This window comes from Erigeron canadensis, chromosome 8 (assembly GCF_010389155.1).
Source record: "Erigeron canadensis isolate Cc75 chromosome 8, C_canadensis_v1, whole genome shotgun sequence".
In the NCBI taxonomy this organism is placed as follows: domain Eukaryota; kingdom Viridiplantae; phylum Streptophyta; class Magnoliopsida; order Asterales; family Asteraceae; genus Erigeron; species Erigeron canadensis.
This window is the reverse complement of record NC_057768.1, coordinates 40,513,437-40,528,099: the sequence shown is the minus strand read 5'-3', so window position 1 is coordinate 40,528,099 and position 14,663 is coordinate 40,513,437. Positions and strand designations below refer to the sequence as shown.

The window sequence follows — 14,663 nt, the reverse complement described above, 5'->3', positions numbered from 1 at the left end:
AGTGGCATATGCACACAACTATACAAGTAACATGTGTTTTCCACTTAAATATTCTCGTTTTTGTTTTTGTTTTTGTTTTTTTTCTTTTAACATTTTGATATTGGTTTACATTATATTGAGTGTTTGATTAAAGTCTATATAATAAATGTTGATTGTTTAGATGTCATCATTAAATATTTAGTGATAAAATCTAAACCATGTTCGAAGTCAGACTACAAAATAGCCCATCTAATGTGTATGTCTTTATAAGAACATGCTTATTTGTGACCTTCGTTGATAAAAAAAAAAAATTTCTTGTCATATTGCCTATTTTGAGAAATAACCATTAACAACATGGTGTTTTGCCTCTCACAAAACTAACTCCGGTTCAATCTTACGACATATTGTAACAGCCAAACTGCTAAAGAATTGTTCTGGAGATATTCGTGGCCGGCGTTAAGGTTGGCAACCTCTCCGTTTCCCATCTTATGTATGCTGATGATGTTATTTTTCTAGCAGATTGGTCGGAAGAAAATCTAATTAATGTCAAAACCATCTTCACCTGCTTCTACCTTTCTTCTGGTTTGAGAATCAATTTTCAGAAATCTAAGTTGTATGGGATTGGTGTAAATGGTGTGCAAGCCGATTATTTTGCTAGAATTATGGGATGTGGCCGAGGTGTTTTTCCATTCACGTATCAATTGGTGTCCCGATTGGTGCTAATATATATGAGAAGAATGGAGTCTTGGCTTCCGGTTATTGATAAATTTAATAAGAGATTATCAAGATGGAAAGCTAATCTACTCTCTATTGGTGGGCGTTCTACGTTGATAACTTCAGTTCTTGGCGCCGTTGGAACTTATTTTATGTCCTTATTTCGCCTTCCAGTTACCGTTACAAAGAAACTTGAAGGTTTGCGTGCTAATTTTTTCTGGAAAATGCATTGGATTAGCTGGAACATTGTTATGGCTAGCAAGGTGCACGGTGGCCTTAATATTGGTTCTTTGCATGCCCTCAATCGTGGTTTACTTCTCAAATGGAGATGGAGGTACGTGACTAACCCTAATGCTCTTTGGGTCTCCGTTGTGAACAATATACATAGCCCAGACTCTTTTTCGGATTGGGTGAAACCGGGTTTCACTAATCTGGTACGTGGCACGTCATCAATGAGGCTTGCTTCTGAACTAGCTTGATCGTTCTAGTATTATTCCCTTACATGGCATCTCCAAAAAAATTGGCAAACGTGACAACACCCTATTTTGACTTGATGTGTGGAATGGTAATGCTACTTTGGCTTTGAGATTTCCGCGTCTTTATAGTTTAGAGCTTAATAAAAAAAAGTTTTTATTATGGAGCGTTGGAAGGATAATATTTTTGTGCCACAATGGAGAAGAGATGTAAGGGGTGGGGTGGAATCGGTTGAGCTGAATATGCTTTGTGATTGTTTGCAAAACCTGGATCTTAACAACGAATCTGATTCTTGGGTGTTCTCGACTTCAACTATGAATGACTTCACAGTGAAAGGTGTGCGTAAGACGATAGATAATGCCATACTTCCTAATATGCTTGTCGCTACTAGATGGAATAGATTTGTCCCTCGGAAGGTTAACATCCACGTTTGGAGAGTTCTTTTAAATAGACTTCCGACTCGAATGAACTTGGCTAATAAAGGTGTTGATGTCCCGTCAACATTATGTCCATTGTGTTTTAATCAGGTAGAAGATGGGGACCATATCTTTGGGACATGTAGTATTACTTCTAGAATTTGGAATCTGACTTCCAAATGGCTTCAAATTTCCCCTTTTATTATGCAAGACCCTGCTGCTATTCCAACTTCTTTTGACAGCATGCGTATTTCAGTGGAAAAGAAACGGATCATCAAGACCATTGTTTATTGTGTTTGATGGTTTATTTGGAAGTATCGTAACGAGACAAATTTCTCTTCTGGGAACAATCGTAAGGAATATCTTTTCGACTCTATCATTGCTCATTCCTATAATTGGTATTCAAGTTGGTGTAAAAAGAATCGTATTTCATGGTCGGATTGGCTAAAGAATCCAATTCTTGTTACTTAGTGTTTTGCATTCCCGTGTTGTAGTTGTATCTCTTATTGTACTCTTTGGCCTTTAGTACTTTGTTGGAGGCCTTAAATTTTAATATTATATTATCGTTTAAAAAAAAGTAAAATCCGTAACTAATAAAAAACCTTTTTTATTAATTTTTGTTTATAGAAATGTTTAATATATAACGAGCATAATACAAACATATTGAAGATTATTGAGTGCACATAAAATAATTTTTATTAACCGAAAGATATTGTCACAAGTCATAACCCATAAGATGATCCCAAACTAAGAAGGGATAATGACCTGTGAATGTAGTGAACTATGACAAAATGTCTATGTTATGTATTGATCTAATCGGGGGGTCTTTGTTATGTAACGAACTTACCAAAACTGTCTAAGTGATGCATGTTAGAGGCTAAAGCCGGTCATCAATTTTTTCTCTTTATTTTTTAATCTTAATAATTAATTTATTTATTTAACATATATAAATAAATATAAGTTATGGAAACATATATGTATATAAGTTATGTAATTATATAAAAACTGTAAACACCTTCGGTTCTTCCGGCCGTCACCTACCTCCCTATTTTTCCGATCAACCCTAACACAATCATATACCAAAAAATCAAAGATCTCAAAAATTAAAATCGCATTTGAAGATTACGATCCCTTATAGGTCAAGAGCCTGAAACGAATCATTACATATATTCTCAAACATATACACATTGACACACACAAATCGGGTACATATATACAACCCACACAAACAAACAATGAGAGACTAGAGAACGTATTCTTACATGGCTTCTTGAGGCATAACTTAGAATTTAAATGAGAAAGAATAACTAATTGCTAGATTTTAGTTAAAACAACAAAACAGCAAACTTAGAAGAATGCATTACAAGAGTAAAGCTGAAAAGATCAAATCTCCTTGACCTCATAATTCATCATTTCTCTTTTCGGAATATTAATAAATAACTAAATGGAAACAAGAAAATATATACCAGTTCTCAAATACTCAGGAGGAATTGGAAACAATAAATAACATGCATCACTTATACAGTTTTGGTAAGTTCGTTACATAACATAAACCCCCGATTAAATCAATACATAACATAGACATTTTGTCATAGTTCACTACATTCACAAGTCATTATCCCAAGTTTTAAAAAATGGATGGTAACCGGCTACCTATAGATTACTCGGTAACATGCATCACTTAGACAGTTTTGGTAAGTTCGTTACATTACATAGACCCCCGATTAGACCAATACATAACATAGACATTTTATCATAGTTCACTACATCCACATGTCATTATCCCAACTAAGAATCCACACACGTGATTTTAAATTGATTATTACCCCGTAGCATTCATCCACAACTTTGACGAGATACAGAGAATCATTACGTATGGTCAATCTATATTTCATTTTGTTGTCACATTTTATTTATGTGATAAAAAAAATAAGTGTAAAACCTGCACCAAAGATGGACACCGATGCAAGAGTAAAGCAAAATCTTGAGACCTAAACATGGATATGAATTCAGAATATGAAACCGGAAAAAACTGAGCTTTGTATAAAACAAAATATAGATCAACGAATTTATTTGAGAAGCGCAAGGTTTAATGAATTTCATTTCATAATGCAATGGATTACGGACCACGATAAGTCTATATGATACACATTTAATTACAGATGCTACAATCACCTGCCATTTTTGTCTCAAAGCTCCTCTTCGAAGTTTTGGTTTATCCTTCTCTCACTCTGAAGCTTCTTTCTTGTGCTTCCTCCTGGAACAGATTTGTAGCCAACAGAAAATATGTCTCATAGATTAGCCACATCAACAAGGGTATTTTGGAATGTATAATTGAATAGAATTGTCAAGATAGTACGAGACTACAAGACGGAATAAATAATTGTAAGCTCAAGTAATCATAAATCAGAGAGATAATGAAAGATATTAAAAAAGTGACTTTCAGATAAGCGAACTATATCAAATGATTAGGAAGGCCGTTGGGAATGGAAGAAAGAAATTGGTACCCAAGCCTGTATCACGTCGTAATCAGCCGTAACATAGACTAATAATTACAGTAATACTTTGGGATGTGGGATTAGTTGCAATGGCTAGAAGCGAACTTCTGGATCGTAAGATATAATATGCATGAATAGGGGGCCTAAATCTGCCGCTCTAACTAAAACACTAATAGTAACGATAGGAGGCCTTTTTCAGTGTGGTATACACCAAGCCCGGTTTCAGCATGGTGCCTATTTCCAGACTGGAGGGTGACAGGCATAGAAGGCTTCAGCTTGGTATATGCCGCGGCAAGTGTTTGGGTGCAAAGCTTTTCTTTTCAGTTAGTAAATATCAGTAATTATTTTGGCTTAAAAGTGGTTCAAAGTGATTAGCTGAAGCAACTTTTTTTGGTGCAAGTGTTACAAGCACTCTTAGAAGTGCATTTTGGAGATTGTAAAAGATGGCATTACTACATATGACCACAAACTAAGGACAGCTCAGGAATTTGGGCCAGTAAAAGTTCTTAGTTATAGAGCCATGTCAATAAAAGAAGAGGCCCTACTTCAACATCCAAAGTCATATGCGGAGATTAGTAAAGACGTGATCCCAACAACTCGCCACCATGATTATTTGTAAGAAAGCATAGTGTTAGGTATAAACTATTCAATAAAAACAAAATAAAAAATATTTACTTTGAACTTCAAAAACAATCTGTTTGACACAAACATCAGATTGAAATGGAGGGTTAATATAATGTATGGCTTAGAAACACTTTATATGAAAAAAAGAAGCACATTACCTGTAATTAATTCAGCAGCTCCGGATTCAAGTACTTCAGTTTATCGCCGGAGGCCCAGAGCATCCACTAACCACTGATTCCATGTGGTAATATATATTTAGATCCATCACATACGCTTACTAATACGATGATTCCGAACTGAGTTAAAAGCATCTACATTTTGTAAATTAAACATAGAGATTATATAAATGGATGGTAATTAGATACACACTATTGATATTTCAACTGATCATCATATTCACTTCATGAACTTAATGCTAACTCTTCCAGATAATGTATTATCAGAATGAAACAGAAAAAAAAAACTGAAGTTATCATTGACAGACTTACAAATTTCATCCTGCAAGTTCACTTATCGGTGGACGATCCATCACATTGAATGCAGCTGTTGCGTTTCTTTGTAATTGAGGGTCAATATCAGGCAACTTAGGAATCTAAATTTCCCACAAAAAACATGTTAGAAAAGGTAGAGAAACTAGGAAGAGAGACATAAATAGAAACATGTACCTGTGCTAAAATATCTAACGTTCTTCGTAACAGGCGTGCTAAATCTCCTTCATCCATTGCACAATCCATCATTATTTCCCGCCATGTCAAACCAGAAGCCCAGGCTTCCACCATGCCAGAAAACTGGCTATCCAAACAGCAAGGTATCTGATATAGCATAAACATGCAACGTCATACACTTGACAAGTTATTCACATGGTCTATTAATGTCAGTAACAGCAGAAATAACTCTCACACTCTACTCTCTATATAACCATAATAAGTAGGTGCTCCTGTACAGGTTATATATAGCTCATCTAATGGACTAACCTTCACATCATGCTTTTCTTGAAGTTGTAAAAGAGATCTTCTTTGGTCATCCAAAAAGTTGATGACTTCTAAGACAGTGGTAGAAGGTTCATATATATAACTGCAAGAAGAAAATTACAAGCAACAGAAAACATTTTACAGGCTTGCACACTTAAAATCAAATAAACCACTGAACCAGAGTGTAAAATAGATAGGTCATACCTGTTATTTTTGGAAGGTCTGACCTTGATTCCTTCAGAAACAATGCTTCCACAAACAGCAGCTAACTGTGGAGGTTTAAGATCTAGTAAAACTTTATTTCGAAGAACCATTGCAATCCACAGCTCGTTCTCCCCTCGAAGAGCAGCAGCGGTTTCACCAAGAGGAAATATCACATGTGTATTGATATCCAATGCCCTTATTTCATGTATCACACTGCTCACCTGGCATGCGTAAACAGGTTGGGTTATGTGTCAAAATAGGTTTCAGATCAGCTGGTAATTTCGAAATATGGGTACAACGGGTCGAATGACCAAGTTAACCTGTCAGTTCTCATCTCCCTCACGTTTATTAAAGTTTCATGAGCAATCAGATATTATAAACATAAATAAAAAATATTCTTATTTATTCTAAACATTCAACATTTGAGTTTATGGTCAAATGATAATAACTATAATATGAACTTTATGTATTGATTTAGCAATTTATTTCTAAAGAAAACCACCGTTTAACCAACCTCTGAACCTAGTTCATGCCACACAGCCCGTTGGGTAATATTTCGTTGCCCAATTTAAACCCCTCGATAAGAAACCTAAGTAGAGATCTGGAGGGGAAAACTCACCCAGGCCCACCATAGGTGGAAATTATATACCTGTGGCCACCCAAAATATCCCTAGGGTAGGACTCAAACCCCTAACCTCTTGTGAGAAAAGAGACCTCCTTGCCACTAAACCATTTAGAGACCTTGCCCAAAGTTACCCAATACTTGCACCGAACAGGTTGAATATGTAACTTTTAATGATTTTGGGCAGAGAGTGCTCGGGCTAATTACAATAATAACAGTAACAACAAGAAATCATCAAGTTAAGATTACCTGCAGAAACTCCTTCCAGCCAGATGGTTCAATCTGCTCTAAACGAGTCATCAAACGACTTGACCTAGCTTTCAGGCGCCGGATCTTTTCTTCAGTGAACCTAGCCACATCCACTATCTTTTTATATTCTTTGAAGCCTTCTGTCCTGGCTATTTTTTTCTTCAAATGAGAAACTTTATTCCGTTGATTCTTGTAAGATTCTACTGCATCATAGTACGCCTGTGAATATTGCACAACCTAGGCAACAAGGAAAATAGAAGATTCACACGCGGACCAATAATTCTTGCATAGTTGCATGATGCTATGACTTACATTATTTACCCATTTTTTTAACCAATCTTAAAAACTTTCAATCTCATTTCCTTTTTTCTATTCATCTATATAATGGTAAGTATTGGCCAAACATTCAAACATCTTTTTTCTTAATTATTACAACTTCAAGCAATAAACACGCAATTCAAACACTATCTATAAGTTAAATAACAATAAGCATTTGTCAACCATTCAAACATCTTATTATCTCATCATCACAACTTTAAACAATAACAGCACATTCAAACACTACCTTTTATGGCTCATTAAAATAGAGTTGATCATCTGATTATGAGCATTTAATATCGCATACTCTCTTTCACATTGCGAATCCAAATTCTAATCACGCCCTATCTCTTAATGCAGCGTTTTATCAATACTTATGTAGCATCATACTGTTTAACATACTAACACAAACAAAAACCAGGCTGATTACCTCATTATCCTCAGGAAGACTACTTAAAACTGGCACATTCAAACTCCAGGACCATGTTTCTAGAGACCCTTCCATGGACCATATACCTCCAAGTTCAGATTGACTAAGCTTCTGCCACTGCATTTCCTCCTTTTCAAGAAGAACAGTCATTATTTCTCGAGGTAAAGCGTCACCCTTAGTCAAAGCAACATTAGGAAAACCTGTTCTGTACACTGTCTTGATACACCTCTCAGTGAAAAGATACCAAGTGTTATCTGAACCAAGAGCCACGTAGTAACATGGTTTTGTATAAAGTTGGCTTGCTAGGTTGCTGTCATCACCTTCCAAAGTTACTTTAAGAGCAAAAGAATCATTTTCAGTAACCTGCATGTAGCAAACCAATGACATTCAGAATGTGGTAATGAAATAAAAACCTTAACATATGGATTAAAATAAATTCTGATGCATAAAAAAGGCAGATGCAAGAACACCTACCATATTTTTTAATTTGGAACCATTCATGGAATCAACATCACTCATATATACAGCAGGGACTAAATGTTTAACTCCAGCACTATCATGATACTGCAAGCACATAAAAGGTAAATGCCCATCTTCCAAGTTTTGCAACAATGGTCTCAAGGAAGACATCCTCTCCATTTCCATTCTTCTACGCAGCTCTGTTCGAATACGTTTTTCTGCCTAAAAAAGAAACCAATTGTCCACAACGATTAATGAAGAAATATTCAAAAAAAAAACTCTATACTCTTTAATAGTAATAAACCAGAATTTAATGACAATAAGAGAACATTACTCTTAGTTCTTCCTGCAAATCTGCCATTTCTTTGTATGCCGATTTTGATAATATATTTTTGCTCTTTATGTCAATCGCTTCATCACTAATTTCAAAAGTCAAAACTTTAATCTCATTTTGTATATTGTTAAGCTCCTCTTGTGCAGCAATCATCACATTACTCCCTACATAATTGCCAAAACTTTGTTCAACCAATTTCCTTGCTTCTTCTAGGGTACGTCCAGCTCGAGATACTTCCATACTATCTCCTTCATTAAGTCTAACTTTTGCACCCTGTGTAGCACAAATTTTGACAAGTGATTCAGTCACTAGAGATAGCAAAATGAGCCGCTCAGTGGGTTGCACAACGAATCAAATTGGGTTCACTTTGGAACAGTCTGGGTTTAATTGACCCTCAAACTCTTTTTTTTCCCAATCTCTTTGTAAAGTCAATGAGTTAATTGCGATTCAAAACACTTTTGTTACAGTCAAAAGTAGTCTAAAGCTTAAAATAAACTGTAAGCATTAAAAGTAGATATTGGATTACTTCCACCCATATGTCCCTTTAACCTATTCTAAACTCTATGAACCATTTCACAAGGTCGGGATAGAACATAACCCATCAATTCATAAGTAAATGGATTGAAATTGCCAAATCTGGTTTTGCCTGTCATCAAAATACAATATACACTTTCACATACATACCGCAAGAAGATTCAGAACCATCCCATATGATGCAGTAAATTGTGAAACTAGGGGTTGTAACCCAGAAAAAAGAATTTTGCAACATTCTTCAGCACCTTCATAAGGATTTTGAACAACAACAGCATGACCCTTTTTATCTATGCCTCTACGTCCAGCCCGGCCAGCCATTTGAAGCAGCTCATTTGTAGTTAAGTTAATGCGTCCACTTTCACTCCTCTTGCTAAGTGACGAAATCACAGCTGTCCGTGCAGGCATGTTGATTCCAGCAGCAAGTGTTTCAGTAGCAAAAACAACTTTAACAAGTCCTCTTTGAAACAACTCTTCTATGAAAGATTTCCAAAGCGGTAAACAACCAGCATGGTGAGCTGCAACCCCTCGGAGTATCCCTTTTACAGCTGATTCCCTAACAGCATCAGGATACTTAATTCGAAACCTTTTCAATGCCAGATCAATTTCACTCATCTCACACTCATCTAATAGTTTGCAGTCTTCGATATATTGAACTGCCACATCACATCCTTTTCTACTAAAAATGAACCAAACTGCGGGCAGCATGTCCCTTGTCTTGAGTTGCCATACAGTATCTATAACTTGAGGAACCTGAAATTTTATAAAACTATTAACTCAAAAAATATAACAAAGTCCATAACCCATGAGAAGTGAATTTGTACTTGTGATCGTTTAATGTTGTTTCTGTCATTCTTTGATGGAGACAATGTATCACTCTCAAGCTTTCTTGAGTTTCTTCTTCTAGGCCTCTCGTCCTCATATGACTTGGCTCCCATAGAATTAAGTTGCAGATAGTTGGTTGATAGCTTCCTGTTCCAGATGATCAAAAATCATCCAATCGTCAGATATAAAATAATAAATTTAAGAGAGCATAAGTAATCTTCTTTTTCATTGCTTTCTAAACGCCAAAAAAAGACTGTTTTTCTTTTTCTATACATGTGTACATGCATTGAAAGTAGAGCATGCATTGTTGAGGAAACGTTTGATAACTAAATGGGTTGCAGTGTTAACCTATTCATGCTGGTTCCTGTCTCATTGAGAAGGGGAAGCAAAGCTGTTCTGGTAGAAAGATGCCATGTCAAAGGAACTGGACGTTTTGTCGATGTTACCAGCTCTGTTTTGCCATGAATCTATAATACACAATTGTAATGTTTAATAGGCTAGTTGCAAAGTTACCGAGTCAAATAAAGTAAAAAAAATGTGTCTTATGTTTGTGTGAAAGTTGTTCTTATGTGCAGAAGGATGTGACCAAACAACTTAGGGCTGCAACAAATAAACACTAATACCATCATAAACAACAATGAACCACCCAGTAGGGGATTTTAATATCCAGTTCTCAATGCCCATATAAACAAATTATGCTTCTGATAATCCGATTAATTAGTGGTCAAATAATCAGTTTCGATTACTAGTTAGTTTCATAACAGGTGCAACAAAAATTGCATATCTATTAGCAATATAGAGCTACTTACCTATTTATTGTAGCCTAATTTGTAAGAGTTCTAGTCAGATTTCCCAAGACATCTATCGTTTATCCCAATAACCAAAAATTGTCAAACACTCAAACATCTGATTGTTAAAACTTCAAATAGCAAAATCACATCCAAATTCCAAACATTATCTCCAACACTCAATTAGCTAGCAGCTAATTATCTGATACTGTTCTACTAAACTACATAATCACTTTGAAAACACACATCTAAACACCCCCAGGGATATAAATAGTACATGTTCAGTTATGTTAACATTAGAAAAGCAATATACCTGATTGATCCAACCACATAACTCATCTGGGTTTGCTACTGTTGCTGACAAGCATATTAGTTGAACTTCTTTTGGACAATAAATGACCTGTAAAAAATGTGCACATACAGTTAAACCACATCTAATAATTGCTACCTGTTACACAATTAGGACAAGAAAAGCACGCACAATCTCTTCCCAGACAGTACCCCGAGATATGTCACTAAGATAATGTACTTCATCTAAAACAATCACATCAACATGGAAAAGTCCACTTTCTGATGACATTGTTCCAACACTGCGTCCAAAAAGCAAAGATCATATCGGTAACTTGCAGACCTGGTTGGGCCCTTGATTCCAAGACATAACAATAGACATGTATGAAGAACTTACACCATACACACCTCTGATATAACATGTTTCGGAGAATCTCAGTGGTCATGATTAGAACCTGAGCATCTCTATTGACGGCAGAATCTCCGGTGAGAAGACCAACATTGTCTTCTCCAAAAGCATCACTGTAAAAGCAAGGTGAAGATATCAAATAGCTAACAAAAATGACATTAAGAAAACTTTTTCCTTCATATATAAGTTGTATCATTTACTTAGATGTAGGAATGGTTAATACCAAAACTCTCGGAATTTCTGATTAGACAATGCCTTAAGAGGAGTGGTATAGAACAGTCTCCTTCCTCTAGCTACAGTAGCAACAGCTGCAGCTTCAGCAATCAAAGTTTTACCTGCACTTGTAGGCGCAGAAACTACTACAGAAGAACCTCTCAGAAAAGCTTGAATTGCTGACCGCTGCACAAAATCAGTCTTATTAGATAAAACCGCAAGCAAGATCACATGATTTATTTTTACTCTAGGAGGTCTAAAACATATGAGTTGGCATAAACAGACTATGGATGAAAGTCTTCCCCTTTGATTAATCCAGAAAAAAAAAATTTAAGAAACAAGTTGATCACAGAAGATAGTAAGTTACAAGTGAATTATATATTTACTTGCTGATTCATTAGCTAAACTTTTTATCTCTCTGAGATTTGTACAAGTGATCTTGTATGAAATAACTGGTAAAAATTTCATATAACTGCCTATATAACAAGCACATAACAAGCATAATAGATCATCACTAACAAGTGTGTAATGTATTTGGATGTGATGCAACCTGCAATGGAGGCTGAGCAGGTTCAGTTATGGGCTAAAACTGTCACTTGGTTAATTTGTAGACCTTAACCAATCGGTTGAACCCGTTATCATTAATCAGTTATTATGTTATCAGTTAACCATTGGCTAAACTTGAAAAATAAAATGAGGGAAAACCGTAAAAAAAAATAGGCAAATTATAGCTTTATAAATGGGAATCACTCAATTCAACACCACCCTTTGAAACGCCAAAAGCTTTTACATACCTTCACCCTTGCTAATTATTTGTAAACATCCAATACATTTTAAATTTTCTTGCCGAAAGCTATTTGGATCTATTCAGTTAACAAGGTCCGCTTTTGTAGGCCTCTTCACAACCAAACCGACAACCATGTCGTTCAAAATACCATAACTTAGACGTTGCTTCATTGTTTGTTTGCTCTCACCCCTAATATTATATCCTAATTACATCATTTCTATTATTTTTCATACCAAAACATTGACGAAACAGATATACATTGATAAACTTATGATCCTCAAACTACTTAATACTACATCTATTCTAAATCACTATTCAATGTACTAGTGAACTACTTAATACTCTCATCATCATTTAATTAAAACTAACCTACAAACAATATATATATATATAAGTGTGTGTATTATAATCAAAGTACCTGAAATTTATCGATTCGAAAGTTATAAACAGAAGAAAGTTCATCAACATCAATAATCCCATCACCAAACTCTCTGACATCTTTCCTTATCCTCTCTATCCTTTGCCACTTAAACTCTTCGAATTTCGACTTACTTTCTTCACCCAATACCACATTTCCATCATTATAATCTTCTTCTTCTTCTTCATCAATTCCGTCGCTAAATTCACCACCATCAACAGAAACTGTTTCATACTCCTCCGCCACTTCTTCTTCATCATCTTCATCCTCATCTTCGTCTTCGTAATCAGTATCCGACGATACCTGAGACGACGACGTATTGCCAGCTCCCGAATCTGACTTGTTTAGCTTGTAGCTGATTTGAAATTGGCGGTTCCGATTATTTAGGAAATGTAAAGGTTTTAAATTTGTGAATTTGAAATAGAAAGTGTTATTATTAGTATTATAATTAGGGTTTTGAAAATGAAGGACGATTTGGGAGGGGATAAAGAGAGAAGAGAGTGTATTCATGGCGGGAGATAGAGACACAGAAAAATATCAGATTGGGTTTTGTGGTTTATGGTTATGGTCATTAAACGATGTCGTTTTGGAATTTTGTTGGTGTAAGAAGAAAATGAGTCAAAAACTTTAAAATGAGCCGGGTACGGAATGTGCTTTTAGGCCCGAAATTGGAAGTGGGACGTTGTAGCTTATCGTTTCCTTTAGATTTTTTTAAGTCAAATCGTCAAAATGCTATTTTTAACATGAAAAATCAGTTCCTTTTGTTCAAAAAAATGTTACATTATTGTAATTTTTATTTTTGGTCTGATAAATTGGTATACTTCACTAGTCAAATATGAGTATACTACTACGTGATTTATATGTTTTTTCATCTTTTATTTTTCATTTTATTTAACTTTTTCATTTATAAACTAAATGAGGTCTTTAAATTTTGTTGTATACACATACCAATATTTGTAAATATATATGACTATCTTATAATTTTATGTTGTAGTTCATATAATATTTACAAGGAATTGATGCTAACGTACTTACAGTTGCTTTCAAGAGGTTTTTTTGTTTTTAATTTTATCTTAAACAATATCCAATTCTTATCCCATTAAACATCTAGTCATGTTTTCATTAACTAATGGGTGATGTTGCCACATATAAGGTTATTAAATTTGAAGGTTAAAAATGTGAGAAGGTGATGCTAATGTGATAGGAAAAAATATAGATGAAAGGGATGAACAATTACAAATGATCAAGGTGTTTGATACAATGAAATGTAAATGAGACAAAGAAAATATGAAAAACTCCTCTTATTTTGTACTATGCGAAAATAAAATTAAGAATTAAAAAGTTATAATAATTTTCATTTTTTTTATTATCTACCAATTGTTAAGAATGAATGAATATGTCTTAATTTTAGTTATTAATTATATATTTGCAATTATCTTATATTCATTATCTATCTATACTCCATTATAAATAAAACTGACTCCCCCTCCTTAAACTTTTAAGAACTCAATATGTCTAATTTACCCTCCATCTTAATACATCCGTATTTGCATTTTATAAACTGTGACTAAAATACCCCTACAAAAGTTTCAGACTTTATTAAAATTTTCTTTGTTCGTTAAATATTTTTTTGTTACTATCAAAAAGTATCATACAAATAAAAGTTCCGATTAAGTATTTGATTTGAAATTAACATTGTCACAACACTTTAAGCATTGTCTATTTTTGTCGCTGCAATGCTGTAACACCCCAATATTTTAAGGTAATAGAAAATTAACCATTTTCATAGTTTTGACATTAAATTAATTTCCTAGTATTTTGTTTTGAGATAAGGGGTTAATTTAGTTGGAACTTTAGTGGCTAGCGGGGTATTTTACCCACAAAAATTAGAATGGGACGTGGCTATCAGGAAATAAGCCAGCCAATTCATCCTTATGACTCATAATTCCCACTTCAAAATTATACTTTTCACCTATCTTATTTTCTCAAATTCTTCCAAAGTACATGCAATTGAATCTTCAAATTATAAATTAAAGAACCTTAATCATTGAACAATAACAACTATCACCACCAATTGAATAAGAAATTGAAATTTGAGGGTTGTGTAGAGGT

The 14,663-nt window shown here is 34.6% G+C and overlaps 2 protein-coding genes across 2 annotated transcripts; one reads left to right on the top strand and one right to left on the bottom strand.

The window, feature by feature from the left end:
- Positions 1-467: 467 nt before the first annotated feature.
- Positions 468-1,172, top strand: LOC122610841. The gene has a single exon (XM_043783798.1). It carries the CDS (start codon positions 468-470, stop codon positions 1,170-1,172), a length of 705 nt encoding a protein of 234 aa, XP_043639733.1.
- Positions 1,173-3,600: 2,428 nt separating this feature from the next.
- LOC122578176 (DExH-box ATP-dependent RNA helicase DExH15 chloroplastic) lies at positions 3,601-13,081 on the bottom strand. Its single transcript, XM_043750080.1, has 18 exons — positions 12,552-13,081; positions 11,357-11,532; positions 11,133-11,246; positions 10,918-11,026; positions 10,750-10,836; positions 9,997-10,115; positions 9,648-9,795; positions 8,977-9,576; positions 8,293-8,565; positions 7,974-8,180; positions 7,500-7,862; positions 6,752-6,988; positions 5,881-6,101; positions 5,680-5,779; positions 5,371-5,517; positions 5,194-5,297; positions 4,864-5,016; positions 3,601-3,840 (listed from the first exon to the last, which is right to left on the bottom strand). Exons 1-16 carry the CDS (start codon positions 13,059-13,061, stop codon positions 5,199-5,201), a joined length of 3,510 nt encoding a protein of 1,169 aa, XP_043606015.1. The 5' UTR covers positions 13,062-13,081; the 3' UTR covers positions 3,601-3,840; positions 4,864-5,016; positions 5,194-5,198.
- Between the last annotated feature and the right edge of the window lie 1,582 nt (positions 13,082-14,663).